The 12,138-nt window shown below is 59.6% G+C and overlaps 1 protein-coding gene across 3 annotated transcripts in view; it reads left to right on the top strand.

The window, feature by feature from the left end:
- Nucleotides 1–12,138, top strand: part of PPP2R3B (protein phosphatase 2 regulatory subunit B''beta) — a 59,896-nt gene that overhangs the window by 38,777 nt on the left and 8,981 nt on the right. Inside the window, exons 6-12 of one of the 3 annotated variants that reach the window (XM_034648826.1) lie at nucleotides 265–351; nucleotides 1,368–1,524; nucleotides 3,276–3,324; nucleotides 3,992–4,081; nucleotides 4,304–4,479; nucleotides 6,360–6,478; nucleotides 6,548–8,109. In XM_034648826.1, the coding sequence (XP_034504717.1) occupies nucleotides 265–351; nucleotides 1,368–1,524; nucleotides 3,276–3,324; nucleotides 3,992–4,081; nucleotides 4,304–4,479; nucleotides 6,360–6,478; nucleotides 6,548–6,658 (789 nt within the window). In that variant the 3' untranslated portion in view covers nucleotides 6,659–8,109. Of the gene's footprint in view, nucleotides 1–264; nucleotides 352–1,367; nucleotides 1,525–1,909; nucleotides 1,915–3,275; nucleotides 3,325–3,991; nucleotides 4,082–4,303; nucleotides 4,480–6,359; nucleotides 6,479–6,547; nucleotides 8,111–9,128; nucleotides 9,204–9,699; nucleotides 9,787–12,138 lie in introns of those variants that run through there. The other 2 variants (XM_034648827.1, XM_034648828.1) reach the window with 2 other exon arrangements.

Here is a 12,138-nt window from a genome sequence, read left to right on the forward strand (position 1 = left end):
CTGGGGGTTGGTGCTGCTCAGCCTGGGAGGACGTCTTAGTCGGGGGAATGCACGTGCCTGCCACGTAGACAGCAGGGTCCTGAGGCCCTTCCGTCCCCGACCCCACTGTTCGGCACGCGNGCCTGCCACGTAGACAGCAGGGTCCTGAGGCCCTTCCATCCCCGACCCCACTGTTCGGCACGCACAGAGTGGGTGCTTCGGCCGCGCGTGGGGGCCTGCGTCCCGCGGTGTCCGGGCGCCCTGCTGACGGCCTTCCTCCTGCAGGTCCTACAGAGGATCTTCTACTCCGTCAACAGGTCCTGGTCAGGGAGGATCACGTGTGCAGAGCTCCGCAGGAGCACCTTCCTACAGGTAGGCGGCTGGCCCACGGGGACACGGGGCCTCCGTACGTGCACGCCTCCTGTCCACCTGCCTTCCTGTCTGCATCCTCCCTCTACCAATGCAGCGTCCATCCTCCATCGTCCTTCCTGGACCATCCGTCCTCCACCCATCCACCCATCCATCCATCCATCCATCCATCCATCCATCCATACTCCATCATCCTCTACCCATCACTCCTCCACCCTCCACGCATCCGTCCGTCCTCCACCCTCTACCCTATCCATCCATCCTCCACCCATCCATCCTCCATCATCCTCTACCCATCCGTCCTCCACCCTCCACGCATCCGTCCGTCCTCCACCCTGTACCCTATCCATCCATCCTCCACCCTCCATCCTCCTCCATCCATCCTCCATCCTGTGTTCTACACTTCTCCATCCATTCTCCATATTCTGTTCTCCTCCATCTTCCTTCCCTTCGCCATCTTTTTTTCTCCAGTCTTCTCCTTCTATCATCCATCCTCCTCCATCCATATCTTTCATCCTCTGTCTTCAACCCTCCTCCATTCATTCTCCGTCCTTCCATCCTCCACCCTCACCCATCCATCTTCCGTTCTTCATCCTTCCATTCTCCACCCTCCTCCATCCATCTCTACCCATCTACCCACCCATCAACCATCCACCATCCATGCAGGAGAAATGACCCATAGGCACTAGGGAGCAAGCTGTCCTCTTCGCTCAGGTTCAGTGCACATGTGGGCATTAATGAAGAGGGTTCAGATTTGCCCACATAAGGAGGCCCCAAGCTGTGAGACGGTTGACACTAGCAGGACTGCCTCATGTTGCCAGCATCAGCCAGGCTGAGTCTCAGACTCAAGCCGGACCTCGGTGTGCTCCTGACCTAGGTGCCGTGCTCCTGATCCCAGGCCTGTCTTGACCAGTTCTGGGCCCGCCACCCTCATAACATGAGACGCCTCGGGAGTCCCACTCATAGGGAGCCCAGCTCCCGTGGAAAATGCAGTGGCTTTGTTGGGTTTGTTTTGGCAGAACGTGGCGCTGTTGGAAGAGGAAGCAGACATCAATCAGCTGACAGAGTATTTCTCATACGAGCACTTCTATGTCATTTACTGTAAATTCTGGGAGCTGGACACGGACCACGACCTTCTCATCGATTCCCAGGACCTGGCCCGGCACAATGACCACGGTTAGTATGTGGCCTGAGTGGGACAGGGGGACCTACAGGTGCTGGCCCCTCAGGCACCTGCTCTGTCCAGTGCCACTGGCCATGGCCACCTGCGCTGGGCCTGGGCCTGTTGTGTACAACTGCTTTCCTCCGCTTCCCCCACTGTCTCCAGGAGCGGTCTGCTCTTGCAGGACATACACACGTGCATACGCACGAGACGGGGACACGAGGGATGGGGACACGTGGGACATATAGGGCACACGAGATGGGACACACATGGGTCATGCTGCACACGGGAGACAGAAACACACACGCATGCAGGGCGCTGACCTGCCCACGTAAGGAGGCTCCGGCCGTGAGAGCGTTGGTGCTCGCAGGGTTGTCCCATGTTGCAGGCGGCAGCCAGGCCAAGTGTCGGGTGCAACCCTGACCTGGGTGTTGTGAAAAGAAGGCAGGCAGAGGGGGTCAGAGCTGACCCTCTCCTGTGCAGCCCATGGAGGCAGGGTTCCTTTGATGTTCCTTGTTTTCAGTCTTTGGATGTAGGCATCCGAGTGAGCCGCCACAGTTCCCTGGGGCTGCTGTAACAGAGGGGCCTCAAACACAGCTCAGTATCCTCGGAGTATCCAAGGGCAAGGAACGTATGGATGGTCACCTAGGAGGGCTGTGCAGGAGTTTGCTGAGGTGGTTGTAACAAATGACCACAAACCGGGGCCCTCCCACAACAGGAAGTCCCCCTCCCCCAGCTCTGGAGACCAGAATCTGAGATCCAGGCGGGGCAGGGCGGTCCTCCCTCTTGAAGCTCCAAGGGAGGGACCTTCTCCCTCTTCCAGCTTCTGGGGCTCCAGGTGTCCCTGGGCTGGTGGCCACGTCCCTCCCATCTCTGCTTCTGTCCTCACGCGGCTTTTCCTCTGTGTCTGTGTGTCTCCTCTTCTGTCCTTACAAGGGTCCCTGTCATTGGATTTAGGGCCACCCTGATCCAGGGTGAGCTCATCTCACATCTTTCACTTACTCACATCTGCAGAGACTTATTTCCATTTAAGGCCCCATGTCCAGCTACCAGGAATCATTGGAGCCACATTCCCCAGGACTCCAGAATGGGGCCATAAGTGCAAGTGGGGTCTTTAAAGAGGTTATTACGGTGAAATAATGTATAGGGTGGCCCTGATCTCATAGAACTGGGGTCCTTATAAGAAGAGGGGATAAGAGAGGACACAGACGTGTACAGAGGGACGACCACGTGAGGACACAGGGAGAGAAGATGGTACCCACTCGCCAAGGAAAGGCCTCAGGAGGAACCAGCCTCAGCCCCGCCTGGATCTCAGATTCCCAGCCTCCAGGACCGGGAGAGGATAAATGTGTTTTGTTTAAGCTGTCCAGCTGGTGGTGCTTTGTGACAGGCACCGAAGCTGACTGAGGCGGTGCTTTTCACTTCTCATTTGTCGGGTTTTAGTTAAAGACATTTGGTTCTAATCACAAAGCGAGAGTGTGAATATAAATGTGTTCTGCTCTTTACAGCCTGCTTCTGTCTTGGAGCCCCTGGGTCAGCTTTCCACTCTTTGGCTCTGATCTGGGCTCAGTCCTCGGGACAGGAAAGCTCTGGGCAGTGCCCTGGGGGGCACACTCTGGAGAGTAGCTTTGTCAGGTTCCACCCCCACCAGGCCTGGGGCTCAGCATGGCCGACCCGAGCCTGCCCAGCTTGCCCCGAGCGTTTGAGGTGGGGCCATGACCTCAGGTATGTGCAGGTGGCTCACGGCCCAATTCTGTTTCTGCAGCTATATCCACCAAGATGATTGAGAGGATATTCTCAGGGGCGGTGACAAGGTATGTCTTACCGTCATTTTCTTGTGATTTTGGCCAATGTCCTGTGCCTGAGTCCAGTTCTATCTCATTCACTCCCTAACGTGAGCTTGTGTGTTGAGAGGGAGTGCCGTTGTCATGTGGGGTCATAAGGAAGACACACATGCTGTTGTCACACAGGGTGATAAATAAGGGAGGATACATGCCATTGTCACATGAGCTTATAAGGGGAGACACGGCTTTGTCCTGTGATGTCATCGGGGGATATACACACTTCTGTTACACGAGATCATAAATAAGGGACACACGTCTTTGTCACATGACATCATAAGAAAGGGGGGCAAACACCATTATCACATGAGGTCATTAGTGAGGGGTGGGGGAGGACAGGCCCAAGTGGGTGGGTCACGTCAGGCCCTGGGCATCTGATAAGGCCCTGGAGTAGGGGCATCGGAGGCCACAAGGCGGCTGTGACTGAAGCCACGGAAGCCACTCCTGCCCCATCTGCAGTCCCAGGGCAACCTCTGCAGGCACACGCCCTCTGAAGCCTTCCCCCAAGTAGGAGCCAAGTGTGGGACAGGGCCAAAGGCAAGGCTGCTCTCACCCAGCAGGAAGGTGGACGGGGGCCTCCCACCTCCCACCGCTTCTCCCTGACACACGTTTTGTCTATTGGTCTCGACCCTGAACGCAGGGGCAGAAAAGTCCAGAAGGAAGGAAAAATAAGCTATGCTGACTTTGTCTGGTTTTTGATCTCTGAAGAAGACAAAAAGACTCCAACCAGGTACGTATTTGGTGGCTGTCCTGGAAGCCGTAGGCTAGCGGTCATCCCTGAGCGTGGGCACCACCAGGGGTCCATCCAGGCAAGGTCAGTCCCAGGCAGGGTCCACGCTGGGCAGGGTTGGCCTGGATGGGGTCCGCAGCGCGCGCAGTTAGTCCCTCCCGGTGGGGTCTGTCCTGGATGGCCAGGCTCACGGAGGCTCGCGCTGACCTGCTGTGACTGCAGCATCGAGTACTGGTTCCGCTGCATGGACCTGGATGGGGACGGGGCGCTGTCCATGTTCGAACTGGAGTACTTCTACGAGGAGCAGTGCCGCCGGCTGGACAGCATGGCCATCGAGGCCCTGCCCTTCGAGGACTGCCTCTGCCAGATGCTGGACCTCGTGAAGCCGCAGAGTGAAGGTAATGCCCCCTGAGATGGGACGCCACATGTGAGGGGATGCCCCGTTTTGAGGGAATGGACCCCTGTGAGGGGACACATCATCTGAGATGATTCCTCACCGGGAACTGTGATGTCCCCCCATGAGGGGACACGTCGTGTGAGGAGATATCCCTTCACCGAGGTCCCCCTGTGTGAGAGGACGCGTAGTATGAGGTGATTTTCCCCCCATGAGATGTGATACCCCCCCGTGTGAGGGAATGTCCCTGTGTGAGAGGGACACGTATGTGAGGTGATCTCCCCCCCCCCACCCGTGAGATGTGATGCCCCGTGTGAGGGGGACACGTACCCCTGTGTGAGAGGACACATTGTGTGAGGTGATTTCCCCCCAACCCCCGTGAGATGTGATGCCCCCCTCTTGTGTGGACCGATGTCCCTGTGTGAGGGCACACATCATGTGAGGGGATGTCCCTGTGTGAGGGGACACACCATGTGAGGTGATTTCCCCTCCCCCATAAGATATGATGCCACATGTGAGGAGATGTCCCCGTGTGAGAGGGTACCCAGTCTGAGAATACATCCCCCTGTGATGTTGCTGCCTCCACCTGTATGAGGGAAGTCCCCTCGGTGAGATGCGAGGGGCACCCCATGTAAGATGTGCTCATGTGAGGGGATGCTCCCCCATGTGAGATGTCCCCCTGCGGTATGCCCCGTGTAAGGGACACCCCATGTGATGGGGTGTTCTTCCTGTGAGATGGGATGTCCCCGTGTGAGGGCACATTTCCCTTGAGTGAGGGGAACCCCCCACCCCCCATATAAGGAGATGTCCCATGGGAGGTGTCATGGGCCCTGTGTGAGAGACATCCGTGTGAAGGGACGCCCACTCAGGGAACAGCCCTCCATACTCTGAGTTGGTGACAAGGGTGAGCGGGGCCTGGGAGAGGCCTGGTACCAACCATATGTTACAAGACCCCACCAAGGGCTGGGTGAGCTGGTGTCATCATGTGTGACGTGAGCAACCTTGTTCACGGGCGGCGGTCACTGTTGAGCATGGACACAGCAGTGTGTCCTGGCTGTCCACCTTCCCCTGACCCCCTCAGGTCCCATGTGCCCCTCTCAACCCTCACCTGTGGTGCGGGCCCTGTTCTGTTGGGTGAGCATACCTATCCTACCAGGGTCAGGAAGGTGGATGGATATCCCTGACCCCACGTCTCCCTGCCTGTGCTGCCTGATTTCCCACCTCGGGGACATCGAGCCCAAGTTTTTGGTGTGGGGCGGTGCCATGGGTGCCTGTCCCCTCACCCTCCCCACCCGGGGTCCCACCTGGGGTCCTCCTGACACCCTTTGGCTGAGAAGCCTGTGTCCAGGGAGGGGCCAAAAGTGGCACAAGGAGGGACCCTAGGACAGCTTCCAAGGTCAAAGGGACAGAGGGGAACTTTTTCCGAACTGTGACACCTCGATTAGCATTGTTTCCACGTTGGGGAATCCTGCTCTTGGGGTACTTATGGTGTTTGTGAGTCACTCTGGGGCCGCCATGTCCAGGCCCTCCTATCAGTGGATTTCCTCCTGTCCCCGTGTCCCGCTCCATGATGCGTGCATGGGTGCCCCCTGGCGGCCACAGTTTGTCTGTTCCTGCGCTCTGCGTGCGTCCACGTCTGTCAGGTCCGACCCATTCTTGGGCACACAGGACCCCAGGCCTCTGGTCCGTGCTTCTCCCTAACCTAGCCTTCCTGCCCACACCCAGGACCACCTTGTGCGGGTGTGTTTTATGCCCAGGTACGTCAGAAAGTGCAGTATTGTGCCATGGTTTTCAAGGTACGTCGTGACAGGCGTGCGTGTCAAATGCAGATTTGTGAAAGTTCACGCGGGAGTGATTGTGTCTGCACTATTTCACCTCCTGCAGGGAAGATCACCCTCCATGATCTTAAGAAGTGTAAACTCGCCAACGTGTTCTTTGATACCTTTTTCAACATCGAGAAATACCTCGACCACGAGCAGAAGGAACAGGTCTCCCTGCTCAGGGTGAGTGTGGCAAGGAGCACGTGGGGTGCCGGCCGCGTCTGCGCCGCGTGACACATATGTTTCATCTAGGAGAGTGAGAGCGAAGGCCCTGAGCTCTCCGACTGGGAGAAGTACGCTGCCGAGGAGTACGACATCCTGGTGGCCGAGGAGGCTGCGGGAGAGCCGTGGGAGGACGGGTGAGTGTGGGGACGGACGCAGAGATGGCCGGGAGGACACGGGTGGTACGTGCACAGCAGGCGCCTCCTTTCCCACATCCACCTGACCCTGAAAGGGCTCGGGCCGGAGACGGTACCTCGTGGGGGCTGTTCGCCCGCTTTCTTTGAGCGCCTGTGACATTCGCGTGACCAGCGTGTGCAGCTGTGAGTAGGGAACCTCCGTGGGGAAGAGAACGTGGTGGTGGGTGTCCTGAATCCTAAATGTAACCCACACGTGGCCGGTGGCAGCCTGTGTACGAGCCCAGCCCATTTGCCACCAGCGCTCCTCTCCCCTGTGGCTGACCGCGTGCAGGGCTGGGGGGGTGTCCCGCTCCCAGGGCTGTGGCCAGTCTCAGCCCCACTCCGCCCTCTGGGGCCTGGGCCTTCGGGAGTGTAAGCAGGCCTGTGTTCAAGGGCGGGGGGCTCAGGTGTCCGGTGTCCACACACACTCCTGACAGGCTCGGGTCACACGTGTGTTCCCCGTTCCCGTCAGATCCCTTCCCTCACCGCCCCTCGGGCCACCCGGCACCCGGTCGGGGTCACACAGGGTCAGGCATGTTTCCACGTGTGGTTTGCAGGGCAGGCGTGGAGCCCATGGTAGGGAGTCCCCCCTCTACCCTTAGGCACAGGGCATCCATGCAGGCGCTCTTGGTTTGGTGGCCACAGGGCTGCCTGCTCGGGGGTCCTGACCCCACCCCCAAGAGGGTCTCAAAACCGGCAGGGGGCACTTCGTGCATCCCCAGCCCTTCCACACTCAGGGTCTTGGCAGGTGCTGGCTGGTCTTCAGCCGGCATCTGTGGTTTTCCTGGACAGCGTGGAAGTGGAACCTTGCCGTCCCTTCAGAGGCTCTGCTGGCACAACGTGTCGGCGAGCTGTGCCTGTCGGTGGGCGCATCGGGGACTCCATGTCCCAGCTGAGCGGGGTTCCGTGCTCTAGGTGACCACGCACCAGGCCGCGGACGTTCGGCGGCTTCCCCTCTGGTCTGGGCAGAGTGAACAGCGCTGCTGTGAACTATTTCCCCGCTGGCCTGTGTGAACATGGGTTCTCACTTCTCGGGGCTCACTGCCTGAGGCTGCGCGTCACGAGGGGACACCCGTTTACCTTCACCAGAACCCGCACAGCCACGTCCCACGTGGCCGCCCGGTCTGCGTCTGCGGCGGCAGCAGGTGATGTTCTAGCTGCTCCACGTTCTTGCCCACGTGGTCTGCCGGGAGTCGTTTATGTCCCAGCCCGTCTCAGGCACGCCACTGGGCGTGTCCCCTCCTGGCTGTGAGCGCTGCCGTCCTCGCAGGGCCTCCGTGGACCCCCAGGGGACGCGCCTTGTCTTTGCGGGTTCTCCACGTTGGATTGTTCGGTTTCTCCCCGAGGCGTTAGGGTTCTTTATAGCTCGTCCGTACGAGTTCTCTGTGGTCTGTGGTTTGTTGACTTGTCTGCAAACTTGTGGCCGCTGTTTTTATCGGAACGCTCTGTGTGNGCACGCACCTTCTCCCCTCCTCCCAAGTCCACCCCTGCGTCTACACCGCACGCACCTTCTCCCCTCCTCCAGGTCCACCTGTGCATCAACACTGCACGCATCTTCTCTCCTCCTCCCAGGTCTGCCCCTGTGTCTACACCGCATGCAGGCTGCCAGTCTGGCTCCCTTCTCTCAGGGTTTTGCTTTCCAAAGAGATGGCTCAGGGACCAGCCCGTCTTGTGTGTGAGAGTGATGGGACCACGTGTGCCCCACACGGTGCAGGCGTGTGTGAGCCATGGGGTCACTGCAGGACCACGTGTGCCCCACACGGTGCAAGTGTGTATGAGTGGCGGGACCACATGTGCAGGCACGTTGAGCCACGGGACCACGTGTGCCCCATGTGGTTCAGGTGTGTGTGAGTGGGAGGCCCACGTGCAGCTGCAGAGCATGAGGCCACAGACAGTGGGGACTGCAGCCCCTGGCTGTGTCACCTGCGTGAAACCAGGTCGCGGTGTTCTAGAACACCCTCTGCTACCCTTCAGACTCATTCGGGCATCGTTGCACCGTCTGCGGGAGATAATCGAGGGTGAGCGGTACTTAGTCACTGGATCTTCTGTGTAGCCGTTTCGAGTAACTGGATTATTCCAGCAGATGTGACCTAAAGGCTCAGTGACTGTAGCTCGTAAGACGAGGGTATTTGAAACTTCCTCGTGGACCTCTGTGTGGGTCCTTGTGTATTTGTACGCATTGGGTCCCAGTGAGTTGTCGGAGATCGCGATGGTCCCTTTGACCGAGCCGTCCTGTGCTTCTCAGCGTGCCGCCTACGGGCTGTGTAGAATCGCACGTGTGGGGTTGTGTTTTGTCAGCAGCTGTGTGGTCGCAGTGTTCTGTGCACAGCCGCCCCGTCCGTGTGCAAGTCGTCGGGGCTGGCGACAGACATGGGTGCTTGTGCTCAGCGGGCACCGTGCGTGTCCCTGAACTCTGTCTTGTCTTCCGTGTGCAGGACGTGGTGAACACGCACCCGGGCTTAGCCTTCCTGAAGGAAGCGTCAGAGTTCCACTCTCGCTACATCACCACCGTGAGTATTCGGGCACGGCCGGCGGCCCCCGGGACCCCGGTTCCAGGGCCCACCACACATGTGAACGAGGACTCGGGGCCTCAGGCTGCGGCCCTTCTGAATCCCGATTTTCTTCACCCGCGAATAAGATGTGGACAGTGCCTGCTCCGTGGGGCCGAGCAAGGGCCTGTGACGGGCAGATGTCCCGTGTTGAGGCCCAAAGCACAGCGAGCTCGTGCAGAGCCTGGTGGGTGTTGCCACGTGTCAGACTCGAGCACAAGGGAGGGGACATCCCAGACATCCGTGCGCTCTCCCTCCCTGGGGGTTGGTGCTGCTCAGCCTGGGAGGACGTCTTAGTCGGGGGAATGCACGTGCCTGCCACGTAGACAACAGGGTCCTGAGGCCCTTCCATCCCCGACCCCACTGTTCGGCACGCACAGAGTGGGTGCTTCGGCCGCGCGTGGGGGCCTGCGTCCCGCGGTGTCCGGGCGCCCTGCTGACGGCCTTCCTCCTGCAGGTCCTACAGAGGATCTTCTACTCCGTCAACAGGTCCTGGTCAGGGAGGATCACGTGTGCAGAGCTCCGCAGGAGCACCTTCCTACAGGTAGGCGGCTGGCCCACGGGGACACGGGGCCTCCGTACGTGCNCCGTCCTCCACCCATCCCTCCTCCATCATCCTCCACCCATCCATCCTCCATCATCCTCCACCCATCCGTCCGTCCTCCACCCTCTACCCTATCCATCCATCCTCCACCCATCCATCCTCCATCATCCTCTACCCATCCGTCCTCCACCCTCCACGCATCCGTCCGTCCTCCACCCATCCCTCCTCCATCATCCTCCACCCATCCATCCTCCATCATCCTCCACCCATCCGTCCGTCCTCCACCCTCTACCCTATCCATCCATCCTCCACCCATCCCTCCTCCATCATCCTCTACCCATCCGTCCTCCACCCATCCACCCATCCACCCACCCATCCATCCATCNGGTGAACACGCACCCGGGCTTAGCCTTCCTGAAGGAAGCGTCAGAGTTCCACTCTCGCTACATCACCACCGTGAGTATTCGGGCACGGCCGGCGGCCCCCGGGACCCCGGTTCCAGGGCCCACCACACATGTGAACGAGGACTCGGGGCCTCAGGCTGCGGCCCTTCTGAATCCCGATTTTCTTCACCCGCGAATAAGATGTGGACAGTGCCTGCTCCGTGGGGCCGAGCAAGGGCCTGTGACGGGCAGATGTCCCGTGTTGAGGCCCAAAGCACAGCGAGCTCGTGCAGAGCCTGGTGGGTGTTGCCACGTGTCAGACTCGAGCACAAGGGAGGGGACATCCCAGACATCCGTGCGCTCTCCCTCCCTGGGGGTTGGTGCTGCTCAGCCTGGGAGGACGTCTTAGTCGGGGGAATGCACGTGCCTGCCACGTAGACAACAGGGTCCTGAGGCCCTTCCATCCCCGACCCCACTGTTCGGCACGCACAGAGTGGGTGCTTCGGCCGCGCGTGGGGGCCTGCGTCCCGCGGTGTCCGGGCGCCCTGCTGACGGCCTTCCTCCTGCAGGTCCTACAGAGGATCTTCTACTCCGTCAACAGGTCCTGGTCAGGGAGGATCACGTGTGCAGAGCTCCGCAGGAGCACCTTCCTACAGGTAGGCGGCTGGCCCACGGGGACACGGGGCCTCCGTACGTGCACGCCTCCTGTCCACCTGCCTTCCTGTCTGCATCCTCCCTCTACCAATGCAGCGTCCATCCTCCATCGTCCGTCCTGGACCATCCGTCCTCCACCCATCCATCCATCCATCCATCCTCCACCCATCCGTCCGTCCTCCACCCTCCACCCACCCATCCATCCATCCACCCACCCATCCATCCATCCTCCATCATCCTCCACCCATCCATCCTCCACCCATCCGTCCTCCATCATCCTCCACCCATCCATCCTCCACCCATCCGTCCTCCACCCATCCACCGATCCACCCATNGTCCTCCACCCATCCCTCCTCCATCATCCTCCACCCATCCATCCTCCATCATCCTCCACCCATCCGTCCGTCCTCCACCCTCTACCCTATCCATCCATCCTCCACCCATCCATCCTCCATCATCCTCTACCCATCCGTCCTCCACCCTCCACGCATCCGTCCGTCCTCCACCCATCCCTCCTCCATCATCCTCCACCCATCCATCCTCCATCATCCTCCACCCATCCGTCCGTCCTCCACCCTCTACCCTATCCATCCATCCTCCACCCATCCATCCTCCATCATCCTCTACCCATCCGTCCTCCACCCTCCACGCATCCGTCCGTCCTCCACCCATCCCTCCTCCATCATCCTCCACCCATCCATCCTCCATCATCCTCCACCCATCCGTCCGTCCTCCACCCTCTACCCTATCCATCCATCCTCCACCCATCCCTCCTCCATCATCCTCTACACATCCATCCTCCACCCTCCACCCATCCGTCTGTCCTCCACCCTCTACCCTATCCATCCATCCTCCACCCATCCATCCTCTATCATCCTCCACCCATCCATCCATCCATCCATCCATACTCCATCATCCTCTACCCATCAGTCCTCCACCCTCCACGCATCCGTCCGTCCTCCACCCATCCCTCCTCCATCATCCTCCACCCATCCATCCTCCATCATCCTCCACCCATCCGTCCGTCCTCCACCCTCTACCCTATCCATCCATCCTCCACCCATCCATCCTCCATCATCCTCTACCCATCCGTCCTCCACCCTCCACGCATCCGTCCGTCCTCCACCCTGTACCCTATCCATCCATCCTCCACCCTCCATCCTCCTCCATCCATCCTCCATCCTGTGTTCTACACTTCTCCATCCATTCTCCATATTCTGTTCTCCTCCATCTTCCTTCCCTTCGCCATCTTTTTTTCTCCAGTCTTCTCCTTCTATCATCCATCCTCCTCCATCCATATCTTTCATCCTCTGTC

Source organism: Ailuropoda melanoleuca, chromosome X (assembly GCF_002007445.2).
Source record: "Ailuropoda melanoleuca isolate Jingjing chromosome X, ASM200744v2, whole genome shotgun sequence".
Classification (NCBI taxonomy): Eukaryota; Metazoa; Chordata; class Mammalia; order Carnivora; family Ursidae; genus Ailuropoda; species Ailuropoda melanoleuca.